This window comes from Tauraco erythrolophus, chromosome 17, assembly GCF_009769465.1.
Source record: "Tauraco erythrolophus isolate bTauEry1 chromosome 17, bTauEry1.pri, whole genome shotgun sequence".
NCBI classification, from domain to species: domain Eukaryota; kingdom Metazoa; phylum Chordata; class Aves; order Musophagiformes; family Musophagidae; genus Tauraco; species Tauraco erythrolophus.
The window spans coordinates 11,141,624-11,162,088 of NC_141481.1; the positions used below are offsets into that span (position 1 = coordinate 11,141,624).

Genomic DNA, 20,465 nt, shown 5'->3' on the forward strand with positions numbered 1-20,465 from the left:
ATGGGGAAATTCTTCGCTGTCAATGCCCTGTGCTGCTGGGTCAGCCCTGGGACCTTCTGCCAGGATGGTAATGCCAGAGCTGGGCAATAAATCTGCTGCATGAGCAAGGGCGAGAGAGTCTGTTTCTTCAGGGGGCTCCCCAGGACTCACAGGGAGCTGCTGGTGGTGTCAGCCCTTTGCTGTAGCTGCTTCCCATCCCGAAGCAGGTCTGGGGGCAGCGCAGGTGTAGCCCAGCAGCAGAAAGGCACCTGACTTCGGGTATGGCACCACGGAACTTAAATCCTAGCAAGACCTCCTGCCTTGGATTCTGCTCCTGGGTGCTTGTGCTGCCTTTACCACCCCCAGAGCTGGGCACCCATTTCCAGCCTGATGTGCCAGCACCTCAGGTGGCCACTGCCACAGCGAAGCCCAGGCCTGCCTGACATGCTAATCTTTAAATCCAAAAGGTATTTCAAGCCTTCTGCCTGCCAGTGTGAGACATCACGCAGGGCTGTCAGCGTCCAGGAACGGGGGAGCCTGCCTACAGCCCCCGTGGGGGGAGCACCCCCTTCCAGCCCCCTGCGAGAGGGGATGGATGACCAGGAAAAGCTCCTGAGAAGGACAACGCAGGGTATAAGGTGAGGCTGGGCAATGGATCAGGAATGATGCTCCCAGCCAGTGCAGCGGGAGAAGCGTGCACCACCCTTGCGTGCCCTTTCATCCGCTGCAGCGCAGGGGCAAGGCGTCGAAAAGCAAATCGAGGGCAGCTGTGGAGCCCTGGTTCTCCCTCTTGCACTCCAGGCTCCCCGAAGTCAGCCTTACCCAGAGCTGCACCCGCAAGCTGCTGCAGAAGGACCCTTGTACCACAAGGACTAGGAGGAAGAGGAGCTGGAACTGATTTTTTTGGCTATTTCCATGTCCGACTTGGCAACCAGAAACCGCAGCTTCTTCCCTCCGGAGCGGATGAGGTCCACTGCACTGCAGAGAGCGGCAACAAGGAGAGAGGTGAATTCTGGCTCCCCGCAGGCTGGCAGCACCCCTGGCAGCCTGCCAGGTCATGGACATTGGCAAAACCCCCTCCATTTGCAGAAGACCCCCCACTCTCTGCCTGCTTGGGGTTACACACAGGATTCGTTTCTCTTCTGCACGTAGCTTTACGCAGAGCCTGGCCTCCACGCACGTGCTGCCAGGACAAGGGCGAAGGATCCTGGAGCTGCTCTGCCCTGTGGGCACCTGGGGTCTGCCTCAGACAGCCAGGCTGGGTGCGAGCTGCCCCATCCCACCGCCTTTGAGAGGAAGCCTGGGGTGGGATGGGGCTGGAGCAGCTCTGCATTGCCGAGATCACCTCTGGGGCTCTCGGTTGTTTCCCAAATATGCTCTCCAGCTTTTGCTCCCTGATTCCTCTCCCAAACCCCTCCACCTAGCTGCCTTCCTCCCTTTCCAGTATCCTGGACAGCTTGCTCCTCTCGCTGTGGTTTGCCCATTACTGCAGCACCCTCTGTGTTGCTGACCAGGACCGTAGCATGAGGCACTTGGAGACCCTGTGCAGCTCTTTGCTGCAAAACAGCTGAAAATTTGGACTTGAGCAGTGCTGTTACTGGACCAGGTGCCCTCCGGGGGGCTGCAACTCACCTTTGGTAGTCTGCCCCGATGAGACTGGTGCCGTTGACAGCCAGGATGCGGTCCCCAATGGAGAGCCTGCCATCGGCGGCCGCGGGGCTGTCCTCAATCAGGGTGCGGATGTAGATCCCCGGGGAGCAGAGAGGAGTGTGCTGTTGGCAGGGAGAGGTGGTGAGTGGCCAGCCAGGGCAGAGGGGATCTGAAAGGTTTGTGGTCCCCCAGGGGCCGAGCTCCCCAGGCAGCGCGGCTCTCCCCGCGGCTCACAGCCAAGCGGGTGCCTGATGCCACATGGGACCCCGGAGGCACTGGGGAACGCGATGGCTGGGTGCTGGGGATGGCTTCGCTAACAGTACTGGGAAGGAAACGCGAGCCTTCAGTTTTATATCAATTTATACACAGAAAGGAGAGGCAGGGGCAATCTTTTCTTGTTCAATTTAATTAAGAGTAAAGCATCGTTAACCTGCAGCCACCCTGGGATGGCAGCCTCGCTCACGGCTGTCCCAGGGGCTCGGTGATGCCCTGTTTCCTACTAACGCGCTGCCGAGAAAGGCCACTTAGTAAGATGATCCACTGCACTAAGCCAGATTGCAACGTCGCCTTACGCAACGAGGGCCGTCGCTGGCGGAGCTGTTCTGGCACCCTCCGAGCCTCCCGGCTCCCCTCCGCTTCCCTTGCCACCCGCTGAAGGGTGGAGGAAGGACCTCGGCTGAGTCATTTTCCTTCCACAGGAGCACTGAGCCTGTTTGTGCTCTCCAGCTGCAGGACAGCTGTGATGGACTTCACATGCAGGGATCTGCTCCTCCCCAGAGATCGCTCTGTGCCTCATTTTCCCCAGGGGAAGCAACCTGGTTCTCATGGGAAACCTTTAGCTTCTTTCCTGGCTTTTCTTGGGGTATAAAACACGTCCCACACGTCCCACTCTAGTTATTTGGAGGGGCATCAGCCCTGTCCCGCGGTCTGCGCAAACTCACCAAGCCGTCGATCAGCCCCATTCCCAGCCCCATGGGTCCTCTCTCCAGCTCCACCACGAAAACGTAGCAGAAGTCATCGGTGGCAGAGCTGCGGCTGGAAGACTCTGGCGTAGGGTAGTCGTAGGGGGTCGGGGAGCATCCTGGCAGTGGAGAGACCAGCTTACTGCTCTGGCATCACCCAAACCCAGCCTTGCAACCTCCCACAGAAACTGCCCCCCCAAAATCCCATCGAAGCCGACCTCGGGTAGCCCCAGGGCTGGTTTTCTGCCAGGGCAGGAGCTGGATGAGATGTTTCATTTGCTCTCACCTTGTCCAAGCACTGACAGGTCCCCGCAGGAACCGTGTGTGCGGGGAGGGCTGCGCGGGGAGAACACCCTCATGCCCCAATCCTGCACCCCCAAATCAAGGCAGCACCAGCTTTCAGTACCTTCAGGGGTGCTGCCTTTGGTGCCGTTCATCCCGTTCCTCCGGGGTCCTGCAGCACCTTTCTGGTGCCTTGTGGGGACTCCGGGCTCCCGGAGTCGAAATTCAGGGGGGTGGTGGGTGGCGTCAGCAGGCAGGAGGGGTCTGTGGGCGCCGTGCCAGCCTTAGGGGCTGGACCCCTGCCCAGCTGCAGCTGCTTGAGCTTCTCCTGGAGCTGCGGCTCGCCGGCAGGGTGCTCGCAGGGGCAGCCGTTGGTGGCCAGGCAGAGCGGGGGACCCTCCTCTGCCTCCGGCTCGGCGCAGCCCCTCCGGGAGCAGTGTTCCTCCTGGGGGACGGTGCTCCCTGGGGCAGCAGCCAGGCTCTCGCTCACCTCCAGGACTTCTGGCGTCGCACGTGCCTCTTTCTTAAGAAGGAGAAAAACGCTTTGTGGGACCCTCATGGGTGCTTTTCACACCCTTCCTGCACCCACCACCCTGTCTGCTTTGCAGACAGGACAGTGGCTGGCTCCAGCCAAAACCTTGGCAAATTTGGATACTGCCAGGACTTGTCCTGGTTTCCCAGCCCAGCTCCCACATTCCAGCTTTGTGGCCTGTGCTGCTCGCAGCCAGCCCAGAGGGGCCTCCTGGTCACGTCCCTGCTGGGGGATGTCATTGGAGCAGGACACCAGGGGAGCACGGCTCCTCCTGTGGCCCCAGAGCTGGGTGACGTGGCCCCAGGGTGCTGGGAGGAGCTGGTGGCACCTGCGGGGACAGAGCAGGAAAGGAAAAGGGGACCTGCTGGAGGGACGGACGTCCTCCCCAGAGAGCTGGATTGAGCAGCAGCTGAGCTCAGCACTCACAGCACATCTCGCCCCTCCTGTGCTTTATTGGCATTAGCTAATTAGTGCTTTTGTGCAAGGCTGCCAGGCTACCTGGGGACAGGCAGGGCGCAGGGAGAAGGGGAGCGCTGCCTGCAGACACCCCCCTTCCTCCCCACTAACAAGATTGCTGGGACGAGCCTGTCCTTCCAGCTCACCTTCCTGCATCCCCCGGGCTGGGGGATTAGCAGCACTAATCCCTGCAGCAGCTCTACACCATGGCATCGCCGCAGCTCCGGGCTGCAGCTCAGGGCAGCAAGCCCTTGGTGCTGGGCTCGGAGGGGTCTCCAGAGGGACCCCAGACCCTCCTGCCCACCCAGGAGGGGAAGAGCCTCTCTGTGGGGTACAGGGTACCTTTGGGGGTGCTGAGCCTGGCCCCTCGCTGAGATGGGGGCTCTTGCTCTGCAGGCTCCAGAGGAAGTGGCGGATGTAAAGGAGGTGCCGGTAGATGTTGTCGTCCAACGTCTCCACCTCCAGGTCCACTTTGAAGCCCCCGCTTGGCAGAATGATGGGCGGGTGGTTGTCAAAGGACTCCAGCATCTCATCTGAAAGGCAGAGGGAGGGAGGCTCGCACTGCACCCCGCTCCTGCATCCTGCCTCTCAGCCGCATGCTGTTTCCCAGCCGGAATCAGAGACACGGAGAGCTGCGAGGCAGCAGCAGCATCCCTCACTTGGGAACACAGAAAGGGCCCCAAGCCCTTCTGAGTGCACTTTACATCCTTTCAAGTACCCAAATCATGGGGCTGTGATTATTCCTGGTCACTGCAGATACTCTGGGAGCCCCAGGGAAGGGGAAGGAATTGCCTGTTCGGTTTGTACGTAAAAACCTTGGAGGAAGCCTGCAGGTGAGCAGAGCACAGTGACCGGAGCAGCACTGGTTGTGAAGCCGGGGGCTCACCGGGCTGGAAGGTGGCCGGGCTCTCCTCCTCGCTGGGCTGCCACGCTGCGATGCAGCCCATGTCCATCACCGCCTGGCACTGGCTCAGCACCCGATGGAGCTGCACGGGGCTCAGCGCCGGGAACTCAGCTCGCAGGGACGACCAGGTCATCTGAGCGAGGAGACAGAGCACAGGGCAGATGGCAGAGGTGAGGAGCCACGTTCTCCGAGGGGAAGGGGCTTGCAAGGTGGATGGGAGGAAGAGACTGGGCAAGATGGAGTGAGCCTGAGCATCCCCTCCTCGATACAGCCCACACATGGACCCACCGCCCCAGGAAGGGGCAGCTGGTGACAGGTACAGAAGGGACACACCCTGCAGGGACCCCCCACACACCTAGTGGGGTCTCTCCTGCCCATGCCCATCCCGATACCACAAGCCCCTGGCCGGACACCCTCACCTGTACCAGCTGGGAGCCGGGCATGGCCAGCAGGTTGGCCACGCTGGTGAGTTTGGCGAAGAACTGGTGGGCGAGCTGCTCAAAGCCGGCTCCGCGCAGCCACTCGAGGAGCAGCCGCACGCTGGCCCGCAGCTTCACCCCCTGCGACCAGTGGAAGCAGCCGAGAGAGGAGCCTGCGGAGGCAAAGCAGCCGTCGGCACGTGTCGGGGAACAGCCCCCCAGTCCCCCCATCCTTCAACTGGAGCCCAGCCCCTGCCCCAAGGTAGAGCTGCTCCAAGGCAGCAAAATAAACCCATGTTATTGTCCCCAGCATCCTACAGCTGTAACTCCTGGTGGTGGCTGGACCTTGCTTGGCATGAACAGCAATGGGGCTGCTGTGTTAACGAGGGCTAACGAGCACCTCAGTTACAAAGCAGGCTGCAGGAGCTTATTAACGAGCTGCCTCTCTGAACTGCTCTGAGCCTCCACTGCTCGGGCTCAAAAGGGCAGTGATCTTGTGGGTGATGGGGTTAAATGCCTCCTGGAATGGAGACCCTGGAGATAGCAGCTGGGTCTGTGCTTGGCCTCCCCGTAATTGTGCTGAGACCTGTCCATCTCCAGCCCCAAGCTGCTTGAAGCCCCCTCTCTCCGGTACCCCCCGAGTGGCACTGTGATGGACTGGAGGGTCTCCCAAAGTGCTGATTCCCTACAGGTTACGCAATCCAGGCCGGGTGTTCGGGGAGGACTGACCCTTGTCCAGGAGCTGGTTGAAGAGCAGCGTGTTGGAGAAGAAGAAGAGGTAGGCAAACATCTGGGAGGTGATCTCCGGGTGCACCTCGTACTGGCGGAGCAGGTCCAGCGCCGCCTGGTAGATGAGCACGACCCTGCGGAGCTCCTCGGGCAGCGGCGGGGACGCTCGCCAGCTCTCCCGGCACTCGTTCTTGAAGGGGTTGCACTCCAGCAGCGCAGGGAGCGACACGTACAGACACTGCAGGGAGAGTGGCAAGTTCACAGCATGCTCATTTTGTTCCTTTTTTTTTTTTTTTTTCGCATGAGCCAAACCCTTCTGACTCCCTCACCTCCGCAAGCCCAGCAAACCCCACTGGGGCTGCTCCTGCTCTACCCCCAGCCTCGGTGCACTCCAGTGACGTGCAAGTGTTTAAAAAATTAAAATTAAATTAAAAAATGAACGCGTCCCTTGCTTTTAGCAGTTGGAGGTGACAGCATGGGACAGTTCAGTGAAAGGGATCCAAAAACTGACCTGAACCGGGGCAGCAGCTGATCAGCTGCGCATGAGAATGAAAGAAAAACTGGCACCGATGGGAATAACCCTTCCTTATTGCTTAAATGGGAGAGCAGCACCCACCTCTGCCGAGGCTAAGGGGGAGGTGAGGGTGCTGGGGAGGAGGGTGCTGCTCCAGCAGAGCGGCACAGGAGCAACCCCTGCATCCCCACGTGCCGACGCCAGCGCCGTCCCGCACACAGGAGCCTTTCTGCTGCCTCACACTGCCCGCTCTGTTCCCCGCTCCCGATGCCGCCCGGCTCTCGCGGTCCAACGGCGACGGTCCAGGGGCCCGTTCCATCGCGCCCTGAATCGCACCATTATGCCGCGCCGGCCGGAGCCAAGCAGCTCTCCCCAAACGCCTCCCCCGAGCCGCTGCACTGCGGGCAGGGAAACACGCCGCAGTAATTCAATCCTTTTTCTGGGCTGCGACCAAAAAAAAATCAGGGCACTTCAGCCCAAAGGAAAACACCTCGGCGTGATGCAACTGCCAAAAAGTAAAAGTTTTAAAAAAAAAACCTCCTGTGCAGCCCCAGAGTGGCTGGGGATGCTTGGGGATGCTCCCTAGGGGAGCACATACCTTGGAGATGTAGTAGACGCACTGCTGGAAGGTGTACATGATCACCTCCTCCAGCATCGTCATCGCCTCCTCGCTGGCTGTGATGGTCGAGGAGAACAGAGATTCCTTGGAGCCTATGGGGCGGAGAGGAGGATACAGGAGCAAACCTGCAGCAGGAGCAAGCGGGGCCAAATTCACCGCTCCCCACATCCCCAGGGTGGGGTTATTAGTGCTCCCGGGCTGGCATCACCACCGTGGCATCCCCTCAGCAGGGGCAAAGAGGCTCCTCTCATTGCACCGAGCACCTGCCTGCCATCTCCCGCGGTTCCCAGCGCCGCTGGCATCCACGACACCCGGCACCGTTGGCTCTGCACCCCTCCTTCCAACAGCCTGTCCGGCCTACAGATGTTTTAACTTGCTGCATAGACCAGAAGGTTTCTAAAGCTGATTTAATCCCTTTTTCCTTTTTTTCTAGATTTTTTTTTGCTGGCGTTCACGCAGGCTCACCGGCAAACCGTTCTGCAGGGCTGCCCACAAATCATAGGATGGTTTGGGTTGGAAGGGGACCTCAAAGATCATCTAGTTCCAACCCCCCTGCCATAGGGAACAGCATCTCTGGGGGTAGAAAGCCACCCCCGAGGCGTCAACAATCCCTGAAAGCTGCCGTGGTGGAAAGGGGAGGCTCGGCCACGAACACAACCCACCCAACCCTGAAGCCCAGCAGCACCCAGCATGACGCGAGGCTGCTCCTCCCGCACGGATTATCCCAGCCTGCACCACGGAGATGTCCCCGCTGATGAGGATTATAGGGGCGTTAAAAGAGCATCTCAGGGGCACTGACCACCGCTTGTGAGCGGGGATGAGCAGAGCAAAGTCTCGCCGGTCGGAGAAGCAAGCAGGGTGCTGGGTCCAGCCTTACCTCTGACATCCAGCTCCTCCTCCATGCTCTGGATGTAGGTGGGTGACTTCTGCTGGACAAAGTAGAGGACCTCAATGGCGTTGGCCATCCAGAAGAGGATGTGCTGCAGGTCCGGGAGAAGGTCTGCGATGGTGAAGCGGGACAGGGCGGTGGGGTCCTGGCTGGGGAGACACAGCAGGTGTTACAGCTGCTGCTCCTCGTCATCCCCACTCAAGCTTTTGGGGAGAAAACAGCCAGCTTGGGGCAATGCCGGCAAGCTTTTGCCCACCCCTAAGCACAGCACCCCCTTAGGAAGACCCTTTGCAAGCAAAATTCTGGTGGTTCCCTGTCTATGGGATAGCAAAGGGGCCCCTGCAGGGATGAGGCTGGGCGAGGGCCACCTGGCCTTTGTGAGGTGCCACTTTTTTTGGAGGGACTCTCCCTAATACAGCTGAACTGCAATAAATACTCGTGGCTGAAGAGCAGCTCTCCCTGAGAAGTATGTGCTGCTCCTGCCAGCTCTGGACAGTTAAACCCAGCCTGCCCTCACTGGGCTGTTCAAAAATAAAACAAAATAAATAAAAAGCATCTGGGAAGTTTCTCAACTGCTGAACTGCTTTTTCCTGTTGTAGGAAAGGCCTGGGCAGCATCCTCAGAGCTTGTCCTAAAGGAGAGCTCACAGCAAGCACTAACAGTTTCTCCAGATGTTGCTTTGGAGCCTGGATTTGGAAATGGCTGGGAAGCCGGCTTCACACTCCTGCAGGAGCCAGCCCCTCGTGGTGCTGTGATGGCCCCAAAGTGGTGCTCCCCACGCCGGGACACCACATGCCGCCATCCCTGGATGCACACATGCAACGCCAGCCCCATCCTTGCTCCGCAGCATGAACGAGGTGAGACACTGCACCGGGGCCATCCCCGCTACATCCCTCAGGGATGCTGAAGCCAAACATGCAAAGCTTTGGCCAGGTCTTGGACCAGAGAAGACCCCAGAGCTGCTACAGGTCCTGTTCCCCCGCCAAGCTCGCCTGTTTTTCCAGCCTAACACATTCCCAAGCAGGAACCTTGCAGACACCATGGTGAAAGGCCCAGAGAGCTGAATGCAGGGGATAGAGTAGGAAAATTCAACTGGGTTGAATTCTCCCTGTTTTGGGGCAGGGTGGCAGGTGGCACTTACTGCTGGGACTGCTTCTCAGCCAGCTCCCTCGTCCGCTCCTGGGCAGGGAGAGAAGGGGAGAGCAAAATGAAAAGTAGTGGGACGGGGCAGCACAAGCATCGCCCCGACCAGCGCTCACTGCCGCTGGGGGCTGGGAGAAGCCCCCAGGGGGGGTCCAGCAACACCCCCACCCCACCAACACCCTTATCCCACTGCCAACTGACCCACACTGTCCTCTGGATCATTTTGGCCACTTTGAGCAGCAGCTGCCCGAAGTCGCCCGGCTCAAAGCTGGTGGCCGAGTGCTGGATGCAGAGGCAGAGCAGGAAGGCGGGGGTCAGCTTGTGGTCGTCCCCCCCCGGCTCGATCAGGGTCATGATGCGCCGCAGGAGCACGTCCTCAGCCGCCGGCTCGAACTCCAGCAGCAGCTTCTGCGGGGCACCTTGGGGCCGCCGGCGGGCAAGGGGCTCCGCTTTTTGGAGGCAGGGTCCCTCTCCTTCAGCAGGCTGCCACACGCCCCGCAGAGCGGGGGACCCTCGGGGACGGCGGGGTGCAGGGCTCGCAGCCTCAGCAGGGTCTGTGCCGGCAGCGGCTGAGCCTTCATGGGGTCCTTGTAGAGGAGCAGGTAGTAGAGACCGAGGGAGAGGAGGTCCCCGTGCCGCAGCACGACTGTCGGGCCACCTCGGTGAAGTTGACGGAGATGCCAGCACCGGCGATGGGCTCCAGCACCAGCTTCTCCTCTGAGCGATGCGGGAAGGTCGGAGCTTCTTGATGGTGCAGTGCAGGGGCAAGATGTCGGGGGCTGACAGGCTGATGCTGGGCTTGCTCGCCTGCGTCCTCTGGCCCACCGTGTGCTGCTCGCGGTTCAGCAGGTAAACCAAGCTGTCCTGCCAAGCGGGGAGATGCGGCATGAACCGGGGTGGGGAGTAGGGAGAAGGGACCCTCTTCCCCGCCACGCAGTGGGTGCTGCAGCCTCCCGCTGTCCCCAGCCACCCCCCCGCCTGCTGCACCTTCGCACGGCAGAAACACGTTTCTCTGTGTTTTCCTCGCTGCCGAGGAGGACAGCAGCGATCCCTGCTTTCAGCATGCTAATAAATAACTTTGCACATGCAGTAAATGGGGTGGCTTTGGGCAGAAGGAGCCCTCCCTCTGCCTCTCACCCCCCTCCTTCCCGCAGCTGCTTTTCCTTCCCATCTTCTCTCCCCTGGACTGCAGTGATCCCTGCGTCCCCCTGCCCCAGGGAGGACAATGGGTCCTGCTTCCTGCCCTGCCTCTCCCCCAGCCTGCCATGTAACCACCTCGTGCCTCAGTTTCCCCAGCTGTGCTAACAGGATGGCTGCAGTGCCAGTGTCACCCCGCCAGAAAGCTTGGAACAGCCAGATCCTCGATGGGGCCAAAGTAGCCATTAAGTACAAGAGCCGTCCCATTCCCTTCCAGTTCTCCAAGTCCCTCCAGCACTGGGGAGACAGGGCTCCCAGACGTGCTGTCTCCTCGCTGCCTGCTCATTACGTTTGCTACTAATGAAGCAGCCAGATAAGGGACGGGGCAGCTCAGCCATCACCCGCAAAAACCGGGCCTCTCTTGTGCCAGGGATGCTGCTCCAGGGCTTTCCCTGAGCCCTCTGGAGCATCACCCGGGGGTCGTGAGTCCTGGCTCCGCAGCCCCCCCCCCCCCCCCCCCCCCCCCCCCCGTTCTTGGGGACAAGCTGGCTTGGCGACAAGGCTTGGGGACAAGTCCCAGGCTGGCACGGCTCGTTTTTAAAGGCTGCTCTTCCTCCCCACCACCCTTCCCATACCCCAGCAGCTCCGGCCATGCAAGGAGCACCTCCCCCACTTCCCGGGGGGCTTGGGGGAGGAAGGATGAAAGCAGGGGGGTGCCGGGGGGTGCAGGGGGGGTGAGCGGGGAGGCGGCGCGGTGCTTACATGCTGGTGGCTGTAGCCCTGCAGGAGCAGGAGGTGCGGGGACTGGTAGAGGGAGTACCGCATGCTGCCGCCGCTCCGCGCCGCCGCCGGGCTCCCGGGCAGAGTGGAGCAGTGCCGCTGGAGCCGCTCCCCGGCCCCGGCCCCGGCCCGCCGAACCGGGCAGCCCAGGCTGGTCTCGCTGAGGCTGCGCCGCAGGGCCGGGGGGGCCCCGCGCCCTTCAGCCCCCGCCGGCGCCCGCCGAGCCCCCCGCGCCCGGTGCCGCTGCAGCTTCCGCGCTTGGGCGTTGATGCCTGCGGGGAGGATGGGGGGGAAGGGGGGGGGGGGGGGGGGAGAGGAGCAGCGTTCAGCATCGCCCCCCCTCCCCTCTGCCCCCGCCCCCGCTCCGCCGCCACCTCCTGGGACCCCCGCGGCCGCGGCACCCCACGTCTGGAGGGATGCGGGAGCGGGGATGGAGCAGCTGAAAGCAACCCCCGGGACCACGCACCCTCCCTGGGCTGATGTCCCCTGGTCCCCTGCCCTCTCTGATGCGTGACGCCAGGACACGAACGCGGGGAGGTTTGTGCCCCAATGCCATCATCAAGAAAGGGGGTGCCCCAGCCCTCCCCTGCCCCCAAACTCCACTGACTGGGGAGCAGCCGGTCCGGGCTCAGCATCTGCAGCATCCCCCACGCACCCCGGCCATGCTGCCAGGGCTGGAGGGGGGAGAGGAAATCCGTACTAAAAAGAAATTTAGCTCAACCTTTGCAAAAATGAGAGCCAGGATGCTGCTTTCGGGCCTTCGGCACTCGGTGGCCAGCAGCAAGTGGGAGCTGTGGGGAGCCCCCTGGTCCCCCTTCGAGCATCAGCCAGGCACAGGAGCTGCAGTGGAGCCTGCCTGCCTGCCTGCTGCAGGAGCAAGCTGTAATTAACTTCTCCCAAGCATCAATTCGGGCAGAGCTGTCTGCAAGACGAATGGGAGCCGGAGCGAATGAATAGGCCTGGCCAAGCTGCAAAAGAAGCCCCTCGCATGGCATCCCCAGTCCCCATGGACCCCTCCGTGCTGGAAGCGTGGCTTGAGCTCTGCAGGAGAAATACAAAGTTGTGGGTCCGATGGGTGATGGTCGTACCTCGGGTGGGCAGCCTCCTGGGAGCAGGTCGTTGGCATTCGGGGAGGACGAAGAGAGAGGAAGAAAACCTAAAGGATTTGCTTGCGGGAGCAGCACTGCAGCAGCATCGGTGCAGCACAGAGCCAGAGCCCCGCTCACGGCTCGGCCGACCAGTGAGCAGGCTTCGGCCAGCGAGATCTGGGGAGAGCCGGCAGGATTTGGGGACGGCAGAGTGGAGAGCCTAGTGCCCAGGGCTGCTTAAAGGGACACTCACAAGCTCAGACCCAAAAAAAAAAATGTCATCTGCCTTATTTGGTGAGGAATGGGCTGCTGGTTCTGAAACACATTTTTTTGTTTGTTTGTTTTAAATCGAGCTCTCCTTTGCTGGGAAAATGAAAGAGATGGGGATGGGAAGGGGGATGGGAGAAGGAGAAAATAGCCCCTCCTGTTTACATGCCTTGGGATTAGGGCAAGGCATGGCCAGTGCCCCGCATCCTTCTTAAAAAGGCAATCGGCCCCGCTCACGTCCCCATCGCGGCCAGCGGCACGGTACGGCATGAGACGCCTGCATCCTGCAGATGTGAAATCCAGGGGTTGCAACGAGCCGGCTCGGGCGGGAGCGAAGCCCAAGCCCAAGCTGTGCTGCTGGGGATGCCAAAGGCCACCCTAAACGTGTCTGCAGGAGGCCCGGAGCCCCGTCCCCAACCCACAGCATGGAAACGGGCCAAAGGGATGAAGGATGGCTGGGGTGACGCAGGTCCCAGCCTGGCCCGTGGGAGCAGAGGCGAGGGGCCGGATCCTGGGGAGCAGCTATTGCAGGAGCTCATTGCACCAGGAGGGAGTGGGGGCTGCCAGGACTGGGGTCCCACCACCTGGAGAGACACGCCATCACCGGTCCCTTATCTAGGGGAAAGGAAGTTTCTGTATTTATTTTGTGTAGGAAAAAGCTGGGTTTTTACTGCCGATAGAGCCCCTGTCGCAGGCTCCCCGCTAACCCCGGAGCTGAGCTGGAAAGATAAACACAGCTCTTTTCCTGAGCATAACAAAGTCCCTCCACAAAACGAGGGGTTTTTTTTTCAACCCTCTGGTTCTGTTTTCTCCTCCCGAGCGTGTGCAGGTTATTCCACCCAAAACGCTGCCCTGAGCATCCCCGATACGGCGCAGCTGGGGCAGAGCTGGCAGCTGCCGAAGCCACACGGCGATGCGGATGGGGACAGGGTGGGATCACACCCAGTCCCTTAGGGAGAGCTGGGCACCCCAGGCAGGGGCACCACGCACCCACCGAGCTGCTGCCTCTAAACCCATCCTGCATCCCGAGGGGGCGGACACCGGCCGGTTGTGGTTCCTGGGACCTTGATTGGGATCTGCCTCTTTTTCAGTCTAGGAAAGAGGTTCCCTTTTCCTGGTTGAGAAATAAATCAGTCAATAAATAACTCGACAGGCCTCAGGAAAGAATGTTTTGAATTTACCCAGGAGAGGCTAACACTGAGTTAGTCCTTCCTAATGTAATTGCTCCGCGGCCCCTGCAGGGAATCTCACCGGATGCAGCCATGCTAAGGTATATCAAAGCCAGATCCTCAGCAGTACCAGCCAGAGCATCTTTTAATAAAACAGGCTTAACTCCTAAATTTCTCGAGGTGTGTGCACGATTCAGCCCCCAGCCTCCCGGGAAAGTCCCGGCAAGCTGAGGACATGGTGCAAACTGGGGCTGTTTTGGAAAAACTAATGTCATAAAGATGCCAAGTGTTGTGTCTCTGTCCCAGCACCTTCCAGTTTGGGGATTTTTTCCCCAGCTGCTCCTTAACAGCTGCCTCGTTGCTCCCCAAAAGGAGCGGGGCCGGGGGTAGCAGTGAGAGAGGGTGTCAGCCTCAATTACTGCAGAGATGCTCTACCTGTGCTGCTAATTAGTGGCATGAGGAGTGAGCACCTTCCTCTCCAGTGGGAAGCAGCTAATAAACTAATTAGGATAATGGGTAACTGAGCAGATAAAACTCTTAGGCTATTTGCTAACAGGTCACAGATGGGTGCAGAGCCTTTTCCCCAGCCACCAGCTCAGCAGTGGGGTGGGCAGCGATGCACCAGCTTGCGTGACACTGGAGGTCCCAGCTGTGCTGCTCTGGCGATGCTCTGCATGTGGAAGGCCCCTGCAGGTATTTCTCTGGGGATCCTGCTTTGCACCATTCCTGTGCTTTTCTCCCGGGAAGCTGCAAGTCCCTTTATTTTTGCACAGATGCTGCATTTTCCACACCAGTGCCCCATGACTCTGATGCTGGGCAAGGGAACCTCTGCCAGCTCAAGGCTGGTGACAAGGCTGACCCTGGGGGAGGGGCACTCATGGTCAGTCCCCATCACACCAGTGGTTTTGTGTCTTTTGAGGTGCTGGATGAGGGGGAAGCAGATGTGCTGCATTGCTCCCATCTGCCCCATGGCAGCTTGTGGATGGGCTGGGAAAGTTTGGTCCCAGCATCCCTTCGGCCAGTTCCACCAGCATGGGGAGCGACCCGTGACAGAGCCTGCCACCAAAAGAAAGGACTGAAGAATTGAGATTTTAACAGATAAGACAAATAAGGACTTTGTAGCCTGCAGAGCAGACAGCCTAAATAAACGCTGGGTGTAGGTGCTCTGTCTCAGAAGAGCTTGGTCAGCTACGGAAAATGCCCGAAGGTTAAAAAAAACCCGAGAATTTCCACCTCTCCACCCAGAAGTGCTGAAAGAAATGAAGTGATATCTACATTGAAAGCGTAATGGGCTTATTTCCAGATCCAGGGCACGTGATCCGGTCAGGAACTGCTCCTCCATCGGAAATCACCGAAGGGTGCTGAGCCCAGGCCAGCTCGGTGCTGCCTGTGCCGGGCAGCCCGGAGCTCATCTCTCCCCTGGCCTGCGTAGGAGCCTCACGGCAGCTGCCACCCCACCCAGGATCTGGGTCATGGGTGGGAACACCGCTTCCTGCGTCCACGGGGGAGAATTTGAGGCCAAGTGCTGATGTGACCTTGGGCTCAGGCAGGGAGCTGCCTCGCAGCCCTCACCACCGCGCGCTGTAACCATCGCGCTTGGCTCTTGCCCTTTCCTCCATTCAAAAGAAGCTGGTTTTAGAGTCACCGCTCTCCCAAAGCACATAACAGCTCTCTGATCCCGGCTGGAGAAAGAGCTGAAAAGAGCAAAGCATCCACTTTTGCAACTCCCTCCCTGGCCTGAGCCCCCTCTCTCCCTGTTTCCATCACACGTGCAGCATCCTGGGACCGATCCTGCAGCATCTCCTCCTTGAGCAGACGCAAGGACTGGATACAGGGAGGGATGAGGAGCCCTGTCTCACCATCGCGTGCCAACAGACTGCCCTATATGGTGTTAATATAGGGCTGGGGGCTGTTTTCCACTGCTCCTCCATCCTTCCCATCTCAAAGCAGGAGTTGAGCCCATTCCCAGCTCTCCGTGCTAATGGAAGTAACCCCCACAGCTGCAAGCTCCACGCTCAGATTTTTGGGGCACCAAAAGATTTTTGGCAGCATCTGCTCTGTCCCAAAACACCACGGCTGGTTTCCTTCACGCCCCGTGCCTGGGCTCCTTCCAGCTGGCATGGGACAGGTCAGGCCATTTGTTCCGCTGCTGGTGGAGAACCTTGGCTCTTGTTTGCCAAGCGCCCGGGGTAATTCTGCATCCTCGTTAAGATATTTCTGACAATCACTACCCTTTCTTACAGGCATGAGGATCGGCTCGGTGCCCATCCCAGCGAAACCACCTGGCCAACACCTTCTGAGCTGGACCCAGCCCCTTCCATCAGCAGGTCAGACCCATCAAGGGCACTGTGCAATCTAAAAACTTGATTTTAAACCTTTCCACCCTCATCCTCGTGGGACTTTTATCTGAGAGCAGGAGGAGGAAAACTTCATTACTCTGCGCTGGGGTGGGTCACTTATTAACCTGCCAGTTCCTAATGATGCACTTATCTCCTCCGGCCAGCCCAGGACTCCATCAGGCACCTGTGGGGGGGCTCCTCTGCCCTATGTTGCTCTCTCTTCATTAGCTTTTCATTTTGCTTAATTGTTCCTGCAGATTTGCCCAGGGTGCCTCGGCCTGCGGGGAGATGGGGCAGAGGGTGCAGGGAGTGGGACAGGGCTCTGCCAGGCACGAAGCTGCACCAAGGAGGGGGATGCCGTGATGCCGGTTCATGGCAATGGGAAGAGTGGGCAACACCGAGGGTCTTGCCTGCTGCTGCCCAGCTGCGCGTGGGGATTTGCTGTGGACCCCTGGGCTGGCCAGGGTAAATCTTTGAGGTTACAGGTACCAAATTTATGCAGGAAAGTGTTGAGCACCAACTCTACCCAAGAGCTTTGCAGCTAAAACACAGGTCTCCTCCCACCCAGTGCTTGCACCACCTCCTCGTGCCCAAAACACAGGCAGAAGCCACGGGTGTGAGGTGCATCTCCCGCAGACAGCTTAGCGGGGGGTGTCACAGCTCCCCAGACCCTCTCCCTGCCCCGTGCCCGGCTCTGACCTGCGGTGGTGGTGTCCACGTCCTTGGCTGCCAGCTCCTCCACCTCCGCCCTCTTGCGCAGCTCCAGCCGCCGCGAGAAGCCCTCCCTGGGCTTCCAGAGGTCCTGGATGAGCAGCGGCTTCTCATGGTCACCCAGGACCCTCAGCCCCTCCGTCTGCCACTGCTTCTCGGGGCCCTCGAACCTCCCGATGACATCGCACAGGGCGTACTGCCCGGCGCTGAGCTGGCTCAGCCCGTAGCGCTCCAGGGCTTCCTTCACCAGCTCCCGCGCCCCGGAGCTGCCCGTCGCCAGCACGCTCTTGTAGTTGGTGCCCGCGCAGATGTTGCCCCCGAAGATCTTCAGGACGCCGGGGGCCGAGAGCTGGGTGGAGAGCTCAGCCGGGTCATCTTCACCAGCTGCTGGGGAAGCTGAGGCTGAGCTCTGGTCCTTGTAGCTCAGTGTCCGGTACAAGACTTGGGAGAAAATCCGGCTCTGGCGCTTCAGCCGGTTCTTGGATGGTGGAGCCATGGTGGAGGAGGACCCATAAAACATCGTGCATGAGGTTGTCATGGGGTGCAGCTGGGCAAGGAAGAAGCAAAAGGGGAAGGTCAGTCATTTGGAGGCCAAATGTGCAGCAGGGAAGAGCGAGCAGGAACCGGCTGGTGGCCACAGAGGAGCCACTGTCATCTCCCAGGTGGAAAGGGACAGCAGCGAGGGAGAACCCAAAACACCAGTGGCCAAGTTCAGCCGGGCTCCTTGGCATTACCAGATCCATCCATTACCCCCAGGATGGATCTGCCCCTGAAAACATACCCTGGAGCAACTCCAAATTTCTCCATCCTGCACATTAAGAGGTCTCTCTCGCCCAAGCAACCTGCAGCAGGAGGAGAGTGGGGCCTGTCCTGGTCAGGAGCCAAGGCATCAGGAGTTACTTTCACTAACGAGTTTATGGAGCCATCCCATTTTTTAGAGGTGAAACAGAAAGCTCAAGTGCAAACGCGTTCACTCTGAGGTCACCGCTAAATGCTTTTGCTCACCGAGAGGCGCAGGGTGAAAATGGGCTTTAATTAGCCTTTCTAAAAATGTCCTGACTCCGGCAAATCTCTTGGCTGTTGCTCGTTTGCGGAGGACGTTAAGGCAGGTGGTGGCATCGCTGACAACGCCGCCCTTGTCACGGCAGCCGCAGCGGGGCTGCTTGGAGTGGCCCCATTCGGGCAGCAACCAGAGGAGACGCGGCCGTGGCCGTGCGACGGCTCCCGGTGCACCTCAGTCACCAGGAACGGGCTGGAAACCACGATGCTCTTGTGGCTTTCAGCAGACAGTGGTCCTGCCTGGTGTCGCCGCCGACATGTGGGGATGGCTCTGAAATCGCATCCTGGATGCACAAACACCCGGCGCTGGTAACACCCCCAGCTGCACCACGAACCGCTGGTGGAGAAAGTCCGGAAAGAGGATTTGTGTGTTTCTGATTTGGACAGGACAGGGATCTCCCTCACCTCCAGATTCACACCGTGCAGCCTGTGTGCAGGGAACGGGCATGGGCAGGGACTCGGTGCATGCACAGGGGACCCCCAAAATGTCCCATCCACAGCTATCGGAGTGCTTTGATGCAGCAGCTGGTATGATCCAGCTGTGCATGGCCAGGGAGACACAGCGTGCCAGCAGCTCTCTGCAGATGCAGCCCCGTCTTGCTCAGGCAGGATCTCGCCACCGCCTCGGAGCAAACCCAGCGCTATCAGGCAGAATGATGTCGGCCCTGGAAAGCTTCCAAACCACCATCTAATTCAGGAAGAAAAAGCGTTCCTGCTGCTAATGGAAGAGGTCACCTTCGAACCCAGAAACACCCTCCCTGCAGCGCACGGAGGGTTTCTGCAGGGTGCGCATCTCCCCATCCCAGGACTAGAGGCCCACTGAACACTGCGGATGGGGAAACTGAGGCACCAGCAAGTGCTAAGGCTGCAGGACGTGTGGGGAAGCCGTGCCATCCTGTGATGCTGCTACACCCCAAGTCACCCCTTTCCCCCCAACCTCATCAGGACTGTAAAAATGCTGAGGTTTGTCCTTCTTCCCAACCCACTGGCTCTGAAAGTGACTGTCTGGGTGCTGCAGGGGAGCCGGCAGCTGCCCCAGCCCTGACCCGGACCTGCTGCATGGCTCACTGAAACTAGGCTTAGCCTGGCAAGCTGAGCTTAACATCTTGTGGTCTGTACCTTGCCAGCCGAGCGTTGGCCCCAACAGCTTCACCGCAGCTTGCTGGGTTTGGGGAAGGTTGTTCTGCTCCTGCCTTGCAACTGGGGAAACTGAGGCAGGGCTGGGGTTAAAGCTACGGCTCCTCCTCCAGCTGTGCCTGGAGCTGGTGCTGCTGCTGGGGACATCCCTGGGGACATCCTTGGGGACATCCCTTCATGTCTGCTGTGTGACATCTCCTGGGAGTGCTAGGGTGGACCCGACTTGGAGAGCAGGTCAGGGCACCAGCAGACAGTCGGGTTTGAGAACAGCCACCCCAGGCTGTCAGCACGGCCCCGCCAGCCCATATTGACATTGGCCAGAAGAAAAACTACCCCAGTGTCCCTATGAGATCTTGCCATCAAGGATGTAAAAGACAAAACTCTGTCATCAAATCACTGTTTTCAGTTCGTGGATTTAATTTCCTCTGCCCTGAACTACCTCCAGCACAAAGGGAAACCTTTTAACATCTGCTGCGGGTAAAATCATTCCTCCAAGCCCACATCACAGACGGAGACACCATCCTCGCCTCTCGCAGGTCCCTGCCTGGTTTTGAATATGTTATTTATAGCTCAGCTGTTTTTGTGCTCTTTCTATCAAACGCGACTTCTACAGAGTGCAGGGGCAAAGGCATTTCACAGGGAAGAAATACAAAGCCTGGATCGAGAGAAGCTTCTAGCCTGGTCACCCTGTTATTCAACATCTGGAGCAACAGCGGTGTAATTTCACCAGGCACCAGCCTGGGCCACCTGAGAAATCACAGCGTTATCCCGAAGACAGCGTAATGCACCATCTTAATCCCCTTGAAGACTCAAATGGACGTGATAAGACGATAACGAGATGGGTTCTTCCCGCATCCGTGTGCTCAGGCACGCCGGTCACGGGCATCTCTGAGGAGGCTAAAGAGAAAACGGCAGTACATGCGAGGCCATGGGGTCCTGTGGTGAAAACAGAGATGCTCCAGCTGGACCCAGCTCCCTAGGGACACGCCAGCAAGGGCGTTAACTCCTTGGGCACATCTTCCTGCAGGTCAGTGGGATGCAAGCCCCCTCCTCGCTGCAGGCAGCCTGGTTCCTTGGCTGTGTTGCTGGAGGACACGTGCCTGCAGCCATGGGAGGCATGACCCAGACTTTCCAGAGTCACTTTCTTCAGCGTTCAGTGACATTTTCTCCACTAATGACCATGCAGGGATTAGCCAAAAGCCTGTGTTTGCCTCCCAGCAGGATCTGCAGTGGGGATCCTTCACCTCTTCACATGCCATGCCTGACCACACCAAAACCAGCTATTTTCCGCAGCCAGCCCTGTCTGTATTTACTCTGCAGAGCAATGACAAATGCTTTTGGTATTCACATGGCCACCACATGTCCTTCCATCACCACAACCGACTCTGCAACCACCAGGGACTTTCTTGTGGGCCCTGAGGTTCCTACTCCGACCGTGGTGACCAGCTCCTCCCCACTGCTCCCACCCAGCGCCCAGGAGAAGCCTCCCCTTACCTTGCCATCCTTCTCACGTGCCTTTTCTCCTTCCATTCATCCTCTTCCTCAAAATAGGCCTTCCCTCCTGTCCTGCGTTGACCCAGGCATGCGTCCGTCATGCTTCTGCAAGAGGAAGAGGAAGAGCGGTCCTGGGTTGCAGCAACAACCTCATGACCTTTATCTCCTTCTCCCAAGCACACGTGTCTCCAGGGATGACCAGCTGC

The 20,465-nt window shown here is 59.3% G+C and overlaps 1 protein-coding gene across 1 annotated transcript; it reads right to left on the bottom strand.

Annotated features, from left to right (window-relative positions):
• Nucleotides 1-851: 851 nt before the first annotated feature.
• On the bottom strand, nt 852-17,089 carry RADIL (Rap associating with DIL domain). The gene is given in 18 exon segments (XM_086622371.1): nt 852-957; nt 1,612-1,751; nt 2,571-2,710; nt 2,998-3,042; nt 3,045-3,396; nt 4,204-4,394; nt 4,748-4,898; nt 5,185-5,357; nt 5,914-6,151; nt 7,026-7,138; nt 7,924-8,084; nt 9,077-9,114; nt 9,280-9,488; nt 9,491-9,730; nt 9,733-9,807; nt 9,810-9,942; nt 10,978-11,267; nt 16,558-17,089. Coding segments are annotated over 18 exon segments (3,327 nt in total).
• Between the last annotated feature and the right edge of the window lie 3,376 nt (nt 17,090-20,465).